The following is a 13,461-nucleotide window of genomic DNA, read 5'->3' as shown; positions in this document are numbered from 1 at the left end:
TTTTTGCAGTTTGATAATACTCCTTTAGAAATTGTGTCAGATCATAGTCATGATTGACAAATTGCTTGGATCTGCTCTTATTTTCCTGTTGATGCTTTAATTTGTTGGTAATGTTTGAATCTGCCACCTCACATCTCTATCCCACCAGTTTCTTTGCTTCAGGCTATTGTGACTAATGACAAAATGATTTCAAACTAAATAATTTTTTAAAATTCAAATGAAGCTTAGGTGCCTTTCCTCTTTGGAAACACTATGGGTTTGCTGAATACTAATGCAGCCTCTGAAGTCTCTACACTCTGCATGAAACACATCATCACTCTGACTGACACATTAGTTGTTCCAAAACTTGATGGCTGTGTGAATATTATTCCTAGTGAGTTCTGTGCCAGCTAGGTCAATAGATTTCTCAATTCTTTTGTGGTTTATCATCATGGAAAATGACAACTATTTTTTTGCATACTAGACCTTGAGACATAAGTACAAAATAACTTGAGTATCATTTAGCTATTAGCAGAGAGCATAGATTGAAGTCTCAAGTCAGTCAAATTCTACTTTCCTTTATGTAAAGTATAATATATAAAATACTGAAACTTGTTAGGTATTTTCAGTCAGACTTGGGATTGAGTCAAAATAATTTATATGTCTCAGGCACTACCTACAATATTCTAGACATCTGCCCCATAAACAAAGATATAGTACCTTTAGAGACCATATAAAATTTTTTGAAGAATTTGAAGAAGTATTTTGATTCTGTATATGTCCACACCAATGCAGATGATCAAGTATGAAGTTGGTTCCTACTATGTTCTTTACCCTACAATATTTTATAAAGGTCTTTATATCATAGGAACTTATCAACACTTTTAAATTGGGAATATAAAGATTTGATCTTTGTTTTCAGACAGTAATCTTAGTGACATTGTCCATACTACCTCTTCTATTCCCATGAAATCTCTTGCTTTGTTGATTCTTCTTTCTAATCATCTTAGACTAATACTGTCTCTTGCCTGGACTCTCTTTTTTTTTTCTCAGTCTATTCTTCATATCTATGCTTATGTTTCTTTGCTGTTTAAACCTCATTACATAGTAGATGTTTTAGTGTATAATTTTCAAATCATCAAATGCATGACTTGCTGGGTGCAGTGGCAATGGGGGTGTGGCTTAGTGGTTAAACAAGCCTGGGTTCAATCCTTGATACAAAAAAAAAAATTACACACATGCACAACTCATACAAATATAGGATGAACATATGTCAAGGATTTGTTTGACTCCTTAATTAATTAAGGAAACACTTATAGGAAAAAATATTTTAAAACTTTTTGAGAAATGGTTACCTGTAAGCATTTTTAAAAAAATGAATACTAGAATAAGATTGCTAAATTAGATACAGAGGTGCCTAATATACAGGGAAATAAAACCATAACTTGTTCTTCTCTACTAGATAGGAAGTTATAAGTTAGTATGTAAATTTTGAAGAGTTTGGATTCTAATCAAATATTAAATACCAAAATCATATTAGTTAAATTATCCTAGAGACTTAATAATCCCTTGGTGTACTTGTTAATTAGTGCTTCATTATGACATTGAAAAGATATGTATTCATTTCTAATGTCTGAGTCCTGAATAATTTTTATTAACTGTATTCTTGATTATCACAAATACTTGACTGAGTAAAATAGACGGAGGTACCTTTTATGTGCTTTAAATCTTCTTGCACAATTTAGAGTGAAGAGGCTGTTCATGCCAGCAGGTTAGACACTTGGTATATAATTCACTGACTTCCAGCCAGTCAAGACCTTTCTGCTATTTTTCTTCTACTGCAAAAGGAAGAGCTGGAATATATAGTTAATTAAATTTCTTCCAGTATTAATATGTTATAATTCTTGAAAAATGGAATTATCAAGAGAAAATACCTTGATCCTTTAGCTGGTACATGAAGTTAGGCAACAGCACCCCCTAAAGGGTTCTCTGTTAGTTCTAGGCAAGTCAGCCTCATTATCCTATAATGTCCCGGAAACTTTCCCTCACAAGAGAGATTTGGAAACAAGTCCTGTTGGGACTTGATTTAGTTAGTCTGTATATGTTTTCTATTGCCACAATAATTCTGCATAACAAACCACTACACTGCTTCCTGTACTTACAGCAGATATTTGCTTTTGCTTTCTTGTCTGTGGATCAGTTGAGAAGTTGTTTTGATCTCAGTTAAGCTTGCCTAAGTTGTCCATCTCTCTTAAATGAGACACACTTGCATGTCTACTGTAAGCTAGCTATTTGGTGATATATGATAGCCTTACTTCAATAACTGGTTCTGCTCCAAAGGATCTCTCATCCTCCAATCGGCTGTCCCAGGCCTGTTCTTTATGGTGGTGGTGGCAGTGTTTCAAGAGAGAGTGGAAGCAAGCAAGAACTCTTGAGGTTAAGACACAGAAACAACACACCATGGTTTCCACTACATACTATTAGCCAAAAAAAGTCATAAGGAAGCTTATTGGGACATAGATATGATTAATTGGTGCCATTTTAAAAACAATCTATTATACAGAACATGATTCACAGGATTTTGGGAAGTTCCAGGAGAATAACAGAATAAGGTCTAAAAGGAATGAAGAATGTAGATAGTCCTGTGCTTTGTTCTATGGATCAGTTAAGTTCAGTTTCAACCTTCCCAGTCTTGCTATTAAAATTTATAAGGCAGCACCAGGGCAATGTTTAGAGCTATTTATACTGTACTACCGAGGTTAGGACCTTCTGAGCCCTCTACCAAATGCTACATGAATGTTGACATTTTCCAGTCTGGCTGTTGGGAACATAACATTATTCCTGGCTTCATGAGAGCATCAGATACTGTTTCCTCAAATCCTTTAAGATGGTCCTTTATTTCAGCCTTGGGTAGTTACCCCACACTCTTAAACTGACCTTGGCTTAGCAAAATACCAAATAGGGCATGCTTTAGATTTTTGGAGTTCCACTTTGTTCTGCTTTCTCTCTGTTACTTTGCCCTGAGAACTCTAGTCTCTGGTCTCCCCAGACTGTTAGATCCATCTCTTCAATTCACAGAATCTTCCAGTTTTTTTCTGGGTTCCCCTTTATTGCACTACAGCAAGGAAACCTTTATTGCACTACAGCAAAAAAAACTAAGTTTGTTTCTCCCCTCTCAGTGATTATGGCTCTAATACCCAGTGTCTTTTAAAAAAAGTTATTTTGTCTATTTTTTTGGTAATTTTAGGAAGAAGGATAAATTTAGCCTCTGTCACTCCATTTTGGCTGGAACTAGAAATCTTCAAATTCTTAGAATTTAGTGTTAGGAAAAATAAAGGTTTCTAAAGATCATAGACACCCCAACTTTCAGTGAACAAAGAGAGTATGGAAAACATCAGATTACATTTTAAAATATATATAAATCTCTGCTATGTGTTTAATTCATTCTTTTTCACTGTCTTCCTCACTATTCTTAGGATACTTAACATTTTGTGTCAGTTTAAATACCTTTTTATTTATTTATTTATTTTGATACTGAGGATTGAACCCAGGGGTGCTCAAATGCTGAGCCACATCTCCAGCCCTGTTTCATATTTTATATTTTATTTAGAGGCAGCAACTCTCACTGCTGAGTGTCTCACTAAGTTGCTGAGGCTGACTTTGAACTCATGATCCTCCTGCCTCAGCCTCCCAAGCGCTGGGATTACAGGCATGTGCCACAACTCCTGGCACTTTTTAAAACATTTTTATTATTTTGGGGGTATGTGCATTTTCTTTAAAATGGTAGTATTCACTTTTTAAACTTTAGGGATATACCTTATCCTTTTTATATTTCTTATCATGCAGATAGTATTTTAGAATTAATTATAATGAACTATGCATTTCTATAAAAAGAGATTCAAAATCTGAGGATTGATTAAATGTCATTTATAATGTGCTTTGTAGAGCAAAGGTGTAGGACAAGTAATGTTGTCTTTAGTTTATAGGTTGATGTCAATTTTTGGTTTCAATTGTCTCCACCAAAATTAGGTGCCATATGTTAGGCTACAATTTCTCATAAGTCCAGCAACAGCCTGCTTAGGAGAATACTCCAAGCTGACATGAAGAATGCTTTCTAAACCTCTCAGAGTCTGCTTTGGCTCTGTGTTTTGTGAGACAGTTTTTCTTTCTCAGCTCATCGACCTTGAAATCATAATTTGCAAGTGTATGTAGTATGCATGGAACATTTTAACAATGCTCAATGAGTATGACACTTAGAAAGATATTTGTAGAATAAACCTTCCTCTCCAAAGTGAGCTCTCAATTAATTGTGTACAATTTATCTACTTTATATATTATCTGTGAATTGTCCTTCAAGGCTGGCTCCTTCCAGTCATCCACTTACTCTTCTTCTTTCTCCCTTCTATTTTTCTATCTCTTCACCCACCATTTATTTCACAAAATTGTAGGGAGAGAAGATATTATATAACCTTAACATAACTTGAAATAAATATAATCAGGGAAGAGAAATTATTGCAAAAAAGTGTACTTTTTTCTCAAGTCAGACATGATTACTTAGGGACCATCTGAGCTATTACTTTACTTCATAGTATGGGCAGTCTATAGTGAGCTATATTTATTGTGTCCTTTGCATCATGAGAGGAATTGATTTTTAATGGTTAACCATGGAATTTTTTTCAAATATAGCCTTGTTCTACAAATAAAACAATTTGATGGAAAATAGTGAATTAAATTTTTATTTAATTGCTCTTTATTTGTCAGTGGTGTGATTTCAGATATTTATGCAGCCATTTGTTGATGCTGTTTAATGTCTAATACAATCTCTTATTTAAAGTTAATATTCCAGTTGGGTATGGTGACGCATTCTCATTCCTGTAATCCCAGAAGCTCTGGAGGCCAAGGCAGAAGGATCCCAAGTTCAAAGCCAGTTTCAGCAATTTAGCAAAGCTCTAAGCAATTTAGTAAGACTCTGCCTCAAAATAAAAAAATAAAAAGGGCTGGGAATGTGACTCAATAGTTAAGCGCCCATGGATTTAATACCTAGTACCATTAAATAAATAAATTTTAAAAATAAAAATAAATTAATGTTCCTTTATATTTTCACTATTTTAATTTGATGAAAACTAAAATATGTCAGATTTTTAGATTTTGCACTAATGTGTATGATTGCCTAAGATTCTTTCATGAAAATCAATTCCAGGCATTTAGAAATTAAAGTTTTTAAAGTAAGGAATGTCATTGTTTTAGTTAGCTGTTAGTCTCTTATGACCAAAATATTGGACAAGAACAACTTAGAGAAGGAAAATTGTATTTGTGGCTCATGATTTCAAAGGTTCATTCAGTATATGGTTAGCTGACTTCATCACTCTGGGCCTGAGGTAAGGCAGACTATCTTGGAAGAAAGGTGTAGCAGAGGAATGCTGCTCGGATCCTGGCAGCCAGGAAGCTGAAGGGCCCAAAGGCAGGGAGGAGAGCCAGGGACAAAATACAGTCCCCAAGGGCACAAACTCAGTGACCTACTTGCCCTAGCCATGCCCCACCTGCATATAATTACTAGCCACTAGTCCATTCAAACTATCAATCAATCAAATAGATGAATCCACTGATGAAGCTGCTACTCTTGAAATCTAATCATTTCACCTTTGAAAATCCCTGCAGGGCCTAACATGTTAGCTTTTTAGGGGACACCTCATATCCAAACCATAATATACATGTAGATGTTACCATTATTATTTTGTGCAGAAGAACTTATAAATAAAGGTCTTAAACATATATAAAACTCTAAAAGGCATATGACATATTATAGAATAATTATTTGTAATAAATCTGAACAAAGACCTTCTATAAGTAGAGTTATGTACTCTTAAATTAAAAACAAGTATAAGTAGTAATAAAATCTAGTCTTCTTTAAATATTTTAACTCGATTTATAGATTGGATCATAGTTTGAAATATAAGATTTTGATTCGTAGTTTCAAGTATATACTTGTTTTGCTATGTATTTTAATACTTTTGAGGTAAGCTGAGTAGCTACAGCAGATTAATAAATGTTTCTTTGATGGACTTATGTGTTTTCATCCTTTTAAATTTTGTAGAAATCTACAAAAAGTTACATAACCAATTAAATTTTTAAACTACCTTTTCAGAATACAAATGCCAGTTTGAACATGAGGAAAAGAACAAATGCCTTGGTCCACTCGGAATCTGATGTTGGCAACAGAACTGAGGTGGGAAATCATCCTAGCAAATCTTCTCCAGTTGTTCAAGAATCCTCTGAAGCCACATCTAAGTCATACTTAGCTTCCAGTCCAAACCCATTCAGCCGGGCAAATGCAGCCGAAACGATATCTGCTGCAAGAGCACTTCCATCTGCTCCTTCTCCTACTCCTAGTCGAACTGGGTGTGTGTTGAGACAAACATCAGTTGGATCTGCTTCTACTCGTCGTGTGTTTGGCTCAAGACTGGAGCGAATTAAGACCACAGTTAACACCCCAGGGGCTTCTGGGAAGTCATCAGCCTCTGCTCCTCCTCCTGCTCCTCCACCTGCTGGATCTGGCACAAGTAAAATAGACAAATATGCCCGTATTCTCTTTCCAGTCACATTTGGGGCATTTAACATGGTCTATTGGGTTGTTTACTTATCTAAGGACACTATGGAGAAATCAGAAAGTCTAATGTAATTTTGTTGCTATAGTAGTTTCCTAAAAGATGATGAAAATGCAGACTATCTTTTTAAATGTTTTTAAATATAATTATTCTTTACTAAAATAAAAATTCTATGTAATTTTTCCACTTAAAAAAATATAAGCCGGTTATTGGGAGAGTTAATTAATTCCTCAGTGAAGAGAAAGTGAACCATTTTTCTTTTCAGAAAGAGGGTTTAAAAAGGATCTATTCAGCATTCAAATTAGATGGAATACAGACCATCCTGGAAAGTTGAAACAAGAGTAATAGGGCTATTAGAGATATGTGGTGCACATTTTTGCATTGAAATTTGAAAACCGACTATGACACTTTTAATACCCAATGAATATCAACCAGCCACCCTAAATTTCCCAGTGGCACTGCCCTTAACCAGAATCATTTATTTGATGTCATATGCAGTGACCTTTGGAGATTCTCTTAGAACCCGCAAGAAAAGGATTTTCCCTATTAAACAAAACATCGGTGAGAGGAAAACGGAAGAAAACAAACACTGATCAATAGAGAGAAAACTCTGCGGAGTCAAAAACGAAGACATAGACCAGGGGAAATGTGTTTCCTTTCATATGTTGGCCAAACAGTACTTAAAGGTTGACTTGAAATTTTGTGCTCTGAGCCAAAGTTTAACTCCTTGTATGAATTCTTTTTCACAGTAGCTCATTCAGGTATGTACTGTATTTACTCCCTGCATACTTATTCAGAGCCTAAAGCCTCTTGTGTTCCAGGCACTCTCCTAGACACTGTGTCCTAGGAAAGCTCTGTCACAGTTACCTACAATATTATTAAAATAGTAGAACAGTCAATGCATGCTGAAGAACTATAGCCTAGCAGAGGACTTTGCATTCTTTAATGAAGGAAATATAGTTAGAGTCGACATCATATCCACAATATTGTTTCTCCTCCATTGGTAGAGGATAACAGGTATATTTGTTCACTTAACTACTTTGAGATAAGTCAATGTTAGTACGATTTCAGCAACTGGTTTTCAAAATACAATGAAAATGTGGTACAGATTACTCTGTAAGTGACAAAAGCACCATATATCTGGAAAATAAAAATCTGGGCACTGTAAGACCTGATAGATTACGTGTCTCAAATTTGAAAAGGATCACCGAATTTGATCAGAATCACAAAATATTCAGAAATAAGAACTTTTTAGATGTTTTTCCCAACATGGATCTATCTTAGCTGCTGAAATGCCAATCTTCGGACATTTTTTTGTGTCCATAGTTCTGTACTTTCAGGTAGATTTTGTATTTGTTTTCTGGGAGTTTTGGTAAGGTTTACAATGAAAGCAGCAAAGGAAAGAAATGAAGAAAAAATTCATAGCCACAGGGTGGGATGCCACTGACTCTGTTATGTAATTCAACAGGATTTTCACTTACTGACTTTTCTTGTATTACAGAGCTTAACAACTTAATTGAATTTCTTGCAGCTGTCTTATGCAGCTCAATTTAGGTCTGTTGGGTTGATTTGGTTGTTGTGTTACTTCCAGATTTTTCTTCTATATTTCTTTCTACCTGCTCTAGGTGTGTGTGAATGAAAGTGTTCTTAGTGTTTGGGGGAACGTTTTGATAGAATGGCTACCTTGCAGATCAGAGCTCTTATTTTTTTAGAAAAGAAACTATATAAATCAATTGGCATCAACTTTTTAGTTATTGTATTGCCTTGTAATAGTTGTGTATGAACCCTGTAAAATGTCACAAATATTAATTGTAAATCATATTTGAGAATCCTTCTTAGACAAGAATCTATCTCTAGGTATTTCATAGAATCAATACATTTTAAGACTAAAAGATGCTATAGAAATCATCCAGTCCAAATCCCTCATTCACGAATTGATTTTAGTAAAATGAGGCCCAGTAAAATCTGTATATATGTATATATTTAATAAAGAGTACTTGTACCAAAAAGCTTATAAATTACTTTATGAATGTGAAAAGATTACTGGCCTTGAGGTCAGTGCTTGGAATTGTGGTTTGAAACTCTGATCATTTAGTATTCAGACAAAATGACTTTATTTCTTTGGTAAGGAAAACTTACTCTGCTTTTCTATTCATGTATTCTTAAGAAACATTTTACCAACTTCCTTTTTTAAAAAAGAAAATTCCTCTTTAAATTTTGTAGGTTTTAAGGGGATAAAAAGTAAATGACTTTAAATTTATAGATCATAGATCCAGGTGAACTTACTGGGGTTTTGTTTGTTTATTTGTTTGTTTTTGGTTTTGTTTTTTGACTCTGGTATACGAAGATTTAAAAATAAATTGGTGGCCAAACCCTGAAAGGACAAACTTAGCCCAGGATTCTTAATTGTTTATTCAAATAAATTCACCAGAAAGCCTACTCATTAGTACCGAAAGGAATTATTTCACTTTCATGCAGTGTTAATAATAATGTGTGCTTTATTTTCTCAAACTAAAGTCCATCAAATTCATTCAATGATTTTCACTTTTGTCATCATTTCTGTCTTCTTAATAACTCAGAGGTACATTGAGTAAAACACTCCTGTGACGAGCCAATGACTCTTCACCCATTAGAAAATCTCATGAGAATACTTAGGGGATCCCAAACTCCTTGTAATTTGGAAAAAAAAAAAAAAAGAATAGTAGTTCTGGTTGAGAATGAAGCTTTTGTATACCTGTCTTTTAAAGGTGAAATTCATAATCATTTCATTTTGTACTAGTAGAGTATCTGTATCCAGTTTTCAAATCTGAGTTGTCCACTAACTGCTGCATAATCATTTCATTTCCTCCAAGTATGACTAGTTATACAAATATATTTACATGATTAACCCACAGTTAAAAATGACTTTCATTTGTGCATATACATAGTCCTTAGAAAACATACATTTTAGGTTGGGCCTGACAAATCTTGAATTAAAGTAGGGAGAGTAGAGTCACCTTCTTTAATAGATGAGTCACAGAGAAGTTAGTGACAAAGATAAAAGCAAAAGGCTGAAATGAACTGTTGAAAGGTCATTTTTCAATCACCTCACCTTAGCAATAATTTTGTCTCAGGCAATACAAAAAGCAAAAATTTGTTAGTGCTAATTCTGTATGAGGGGCAAAAACTCCACTCTCCAGGCCTGTTTTCCAATGATCCCTTCTTCTAGATTTGTGAACCATCTCTAGGGGAAAAGCACTGAAGAGATAGGTCACTTGATTTTAATTGTGAGTGTATTGTGGTTTTAGACAATTAAACCACTCTAGAACTGATTTCTTATTTATAACAGGGAGGGGATGGATTAAATGATATCTGAGTTTTTAAAGTGCTTAATAGTCTGACTTTCATAGTAAATACAGGCATATCCTTGCAATACATACATTCAATATTTTGAGTCACAAATAGATGAATATTGGAAAAAGTTTCTATTTAATAGCGTTAAACTATGACTTATATCAAACTAAGGTGTCCTCCTCATCAAAAAGATTCTTTCTCTCTTTTTCTTTTTTTTATAACAGTGATTAAATCCAGGGGCTCTTAATCACTGAGCCACATTCACAGACCTTCTTATTTTTTATTTTGAGACAGGTTCTCACTAAGTTGCTTAGAGCCTTGCTAAATTGCTGAAGTTTGCTTTGAACTTGCTCATCTTCCTGCCTCAGCCTCCTAAACTGCTGAGATTACAGGGTATACACCACCATGTCTAGAAAGATTCTCTAGTTAGATTGGGTATTTCCCCATGAAAAATTTTACCTGTTAAAGAATATTGGTTATTTCATTTTCCTGGATTTTTATTCATCTTTATTTAATGGGCTCCTTCCCAGTATTGGGTACCATGCTGACTTTTAGATATATAAAGACAAAATTAGTCCCTTTCTTTGGACATGGTCACAGTCTAGCAGCTACAATAGATGTATAGAGGAAAAATTGTGGAGTACAATAAAGTGCTTCAATTGTATAGAGTAAGGCAAAGATTATAGGGATACTCCTCAGGCACCAACATATGTATCTCAAAACCTACAATACTCATAATAAATATTTAATCAATATTGTTTAAAAAATAAAAATTCATGCAAAAATCCATGATAAACAAAATATGCAAATTATATGATCAATATTAATGTTTCTTTTTTCCTCCAGCTCTAATATTTCTGGCCATATCACTGATATAGATGATGAAAAAAGAATGCACATAACTTCATAAGTTTACTGATAAGGAGGAAAATAAAGTAATAACAGAGAAGGCTTCACAGAGATGATACTAGAGTGAAATTTATAGAATAATTTGGTCTTCTTCTGGCCCCACTCCACCCTGCTTTCACAAACAAACAATAAATAAAAGCACATTTTTATCACCATCTAAAGTCTGAGACAAATGGAAATTAGAAAGTTCAAGGAAAACTTATCCCAGATAGTTCAGGATGGTTCAAGGGAAGTGAGGAAAGCATCAATCCAGGCGAATGAGAGTTATTATGAGAGACCTGGCAGGGCTGGATTAGGGAGAATTGAAAGGTCATTTTTCAATCACCTCACCTTAGCAATAAGGTGAAACTTGCTAAAAGTTAGACTAGACTCAGATTGTTGGGACAATTTTGTTAAAATCTTGTAGGATTTTAAGATAAAACTAACATGTTTGTGTTTGTATTTTAGAGAAATTATCTGATTTCTCTGTGGATGGGAGGGCCATAAGTCTAAAGTAGTAGAACAACTGAAATCTTCCATTTTTCCTTTTAATCTCTGCCTTTCCTTTCACTTTCTTTTTAACTCAGTGAATTTATTGTATTTTGTAAAATGAAACATGATTACTAGAAATAAAGGCATTCAAAATTTTAAAACAATTTCAAATTTCTACTACCCAGAAATTAACATTTTGTGAATATCATGTCATACCTTTGTATGGATATGTTTGTATAGAAGAGTAGATTAATTAAAAGACAATTTCATAAAATATAAGACCCAGATATGATCTATGCTATATGTGCTGTTGGTTAACTAATAACTAACTTGAATTTATCTCAATTTAAGATAAAAATACCAAGGTAAAACTGAAGAAATCATTGATGTTTATTTAGGTAATTTTCTTCAAAACAAGACATTTTAAGGGCTCTATACTTTTTTATCTCGGATTTCAATCATTATTTTGGGAAACTTTTCTCCTTTTATATGTCTAAACAAGTTTTTTTTCTTTAAGAATACCAATTATGTAAAATTTCTTTTACATAATTTCTAACTATTCATAATATTCTCTATAATTATTTTTTATTTTTAGATTTTTTTGTCAGAAATATCCAAATGATTTTTCAGTTCTTTTTATTTTATAACTTCAAATGTAATTTAAACATCATAATTTTTTATTTCATGTATTCTTTTGCTCTACCATTCCATTTTTTATCTTTTCTGCTGTTTATTTTCCCTTTGTTGAAGATATTATATCTTCTTTGAACTTCTAACTCTCTCTTAGTGGGATCAATCTTTACCTCTGCCTTTTTTCTGGGCTGGTTTCTTTCTATTAATCACTGAACAAAGTCAGCTATTTACTGAACTCTAGTGTGGGAAGTAGTGGGAGGGTGAGTCAGATCAGCCCACAGAAGCTATTTTAATTTCAGATGTCAAGCCCACCTCCCCAAATCTGTTTTATCTTCTTCCCAGAGACCATATTTTTTCTCTATTTTTGACATCTAGAGGTCTCTGTAGTTCACAGTGTAAATCTCTCAGTTTTACTTTCCCTAAGTCTTTATTGCTGGTAGTTACTCTTCCTTCTCTCTCATTTCCCCACTTTAATCTGTATGATCCAGTAGACACTATCATATGTAGGCTATTAGCCATTTATTCCCCTCTACTCCCATCTCGTACCATTTGGGAACATATATCTGAATTGTATGAAAGCAGATTTTGCCTTTCTCTTGCCTGTGTATATGCTGTTTCTCATGGCAGCTTCAAACAAATCATATTTGGAGGATATCTAAGGATCATGACACTTCATAAAATATATGCCCTTCCCATGATACGTGCCATTTTAACTTGGTTTCTCCTATTAGTGCAAGTGGAAAGCTAGTTATTACAGTTTATTGTCAGTTATTAGTTAGTTATGGAAAGGGTTTTATTTTTTTCCCAAGTTTTCATCCCTTTTTAAAAATTTTGTTTTGTTTTTGATAGGCCTTAAGAACAGGAAAGTGAACTGTAAATGCTTTTATTTCATCATCTTTAATGAAACCACCATCTGTTATTTGCATTTACATTAGCTCAGGGGTTGACAGGACAAGACTATCTTTTACTGATATGGTAACCAGAGCTAAGGAGATTTTACCTACATATCAGGTATCACTGGAATTGTGCATTAACCATGGATTAAATCTGGATTAAATCAACCATGTGACACATCATAATACTGGGAAGGATAAGGAACTGATATAAAGGCCTCCAAAACAAAAGGAAACTCTTCTGTTTTCCTGAATAGTATTTCTGCAACCTTTCTTAGTTTCCCTTAGGGAATCCCAGAGTTCATTCCTGTGAGATTGCTTTCCTTTCTTTTTCTTTTTTTTCCCTCTTCATTCCTTTCATTTGTAGGCTTCACTTTTCATTCATATATTTCTATCTCTATGCTAATTTTGGTACACCACTTATATTTTACTGTTCATCAGTAGGTCACTGAAGTGGTAATTCTTCTAATCAACAAGACAACAATTTTAATGTACTTAAAATGATAATGAGTTTATGGGAAATTTAGAAAAGTTTATGTAGTCTTAATAGCACATCTTTTCTCACCAATAGAAAATAAGTGGAATGCTCATCTTAAATAAAAAAGAAATGTTGAATAAAATAATGCCCTTTCTTTTTA

General features: G+C 33.7%; 1 protein-coding gene across 1 annotated transcript in view; it reads left to right on the top strand.

Moving 5' to 3' along the window:
* Gabra4 (gamma-aminobutyric acid type A receptor subunit alpha4) overlaps window positions 1–11,879 on the top strand; it is a 67,136-nt gene extending 55,257 nt beyond the window's left edge. Inside the window, exon 9 of the mRNA XM_015481808.2 lies at window positions 6,125–11,879. Coding sequence (XP_015337294.1) covers window positions 6,125–6,658 — 534 coding nt within the window. The 3' untranslated portion in view covers window positions 6,659–11,879. The remainder of the gene's footprint in view (window positions 1–6,124) is intronic.
* The last annotated feature ends 1,582 nt before the right edge of the window (window positions 11,880–13,461 follow it).

This window comes from Marmota marmota, unplaced genomic scaffold, assembly GCF_001458135.2.
Source record: "Marmota marmota marmota unplaced genomic scaffold, marMar, whole genome shotgun sequence".
In the NCBI taxonomy this organism is placed as follows: domain Eukaryota; kingdom Metazoa; phylum Chordata; class Mammalia; order Rodentia; family Sciuridae; genus Marmota; species Marmota marmota.
The sequence above is the reverse complement of the archived record's forward strand: the minus strand, read 5'-3'. Positions and strand labels throughout refer to the sequence as shown.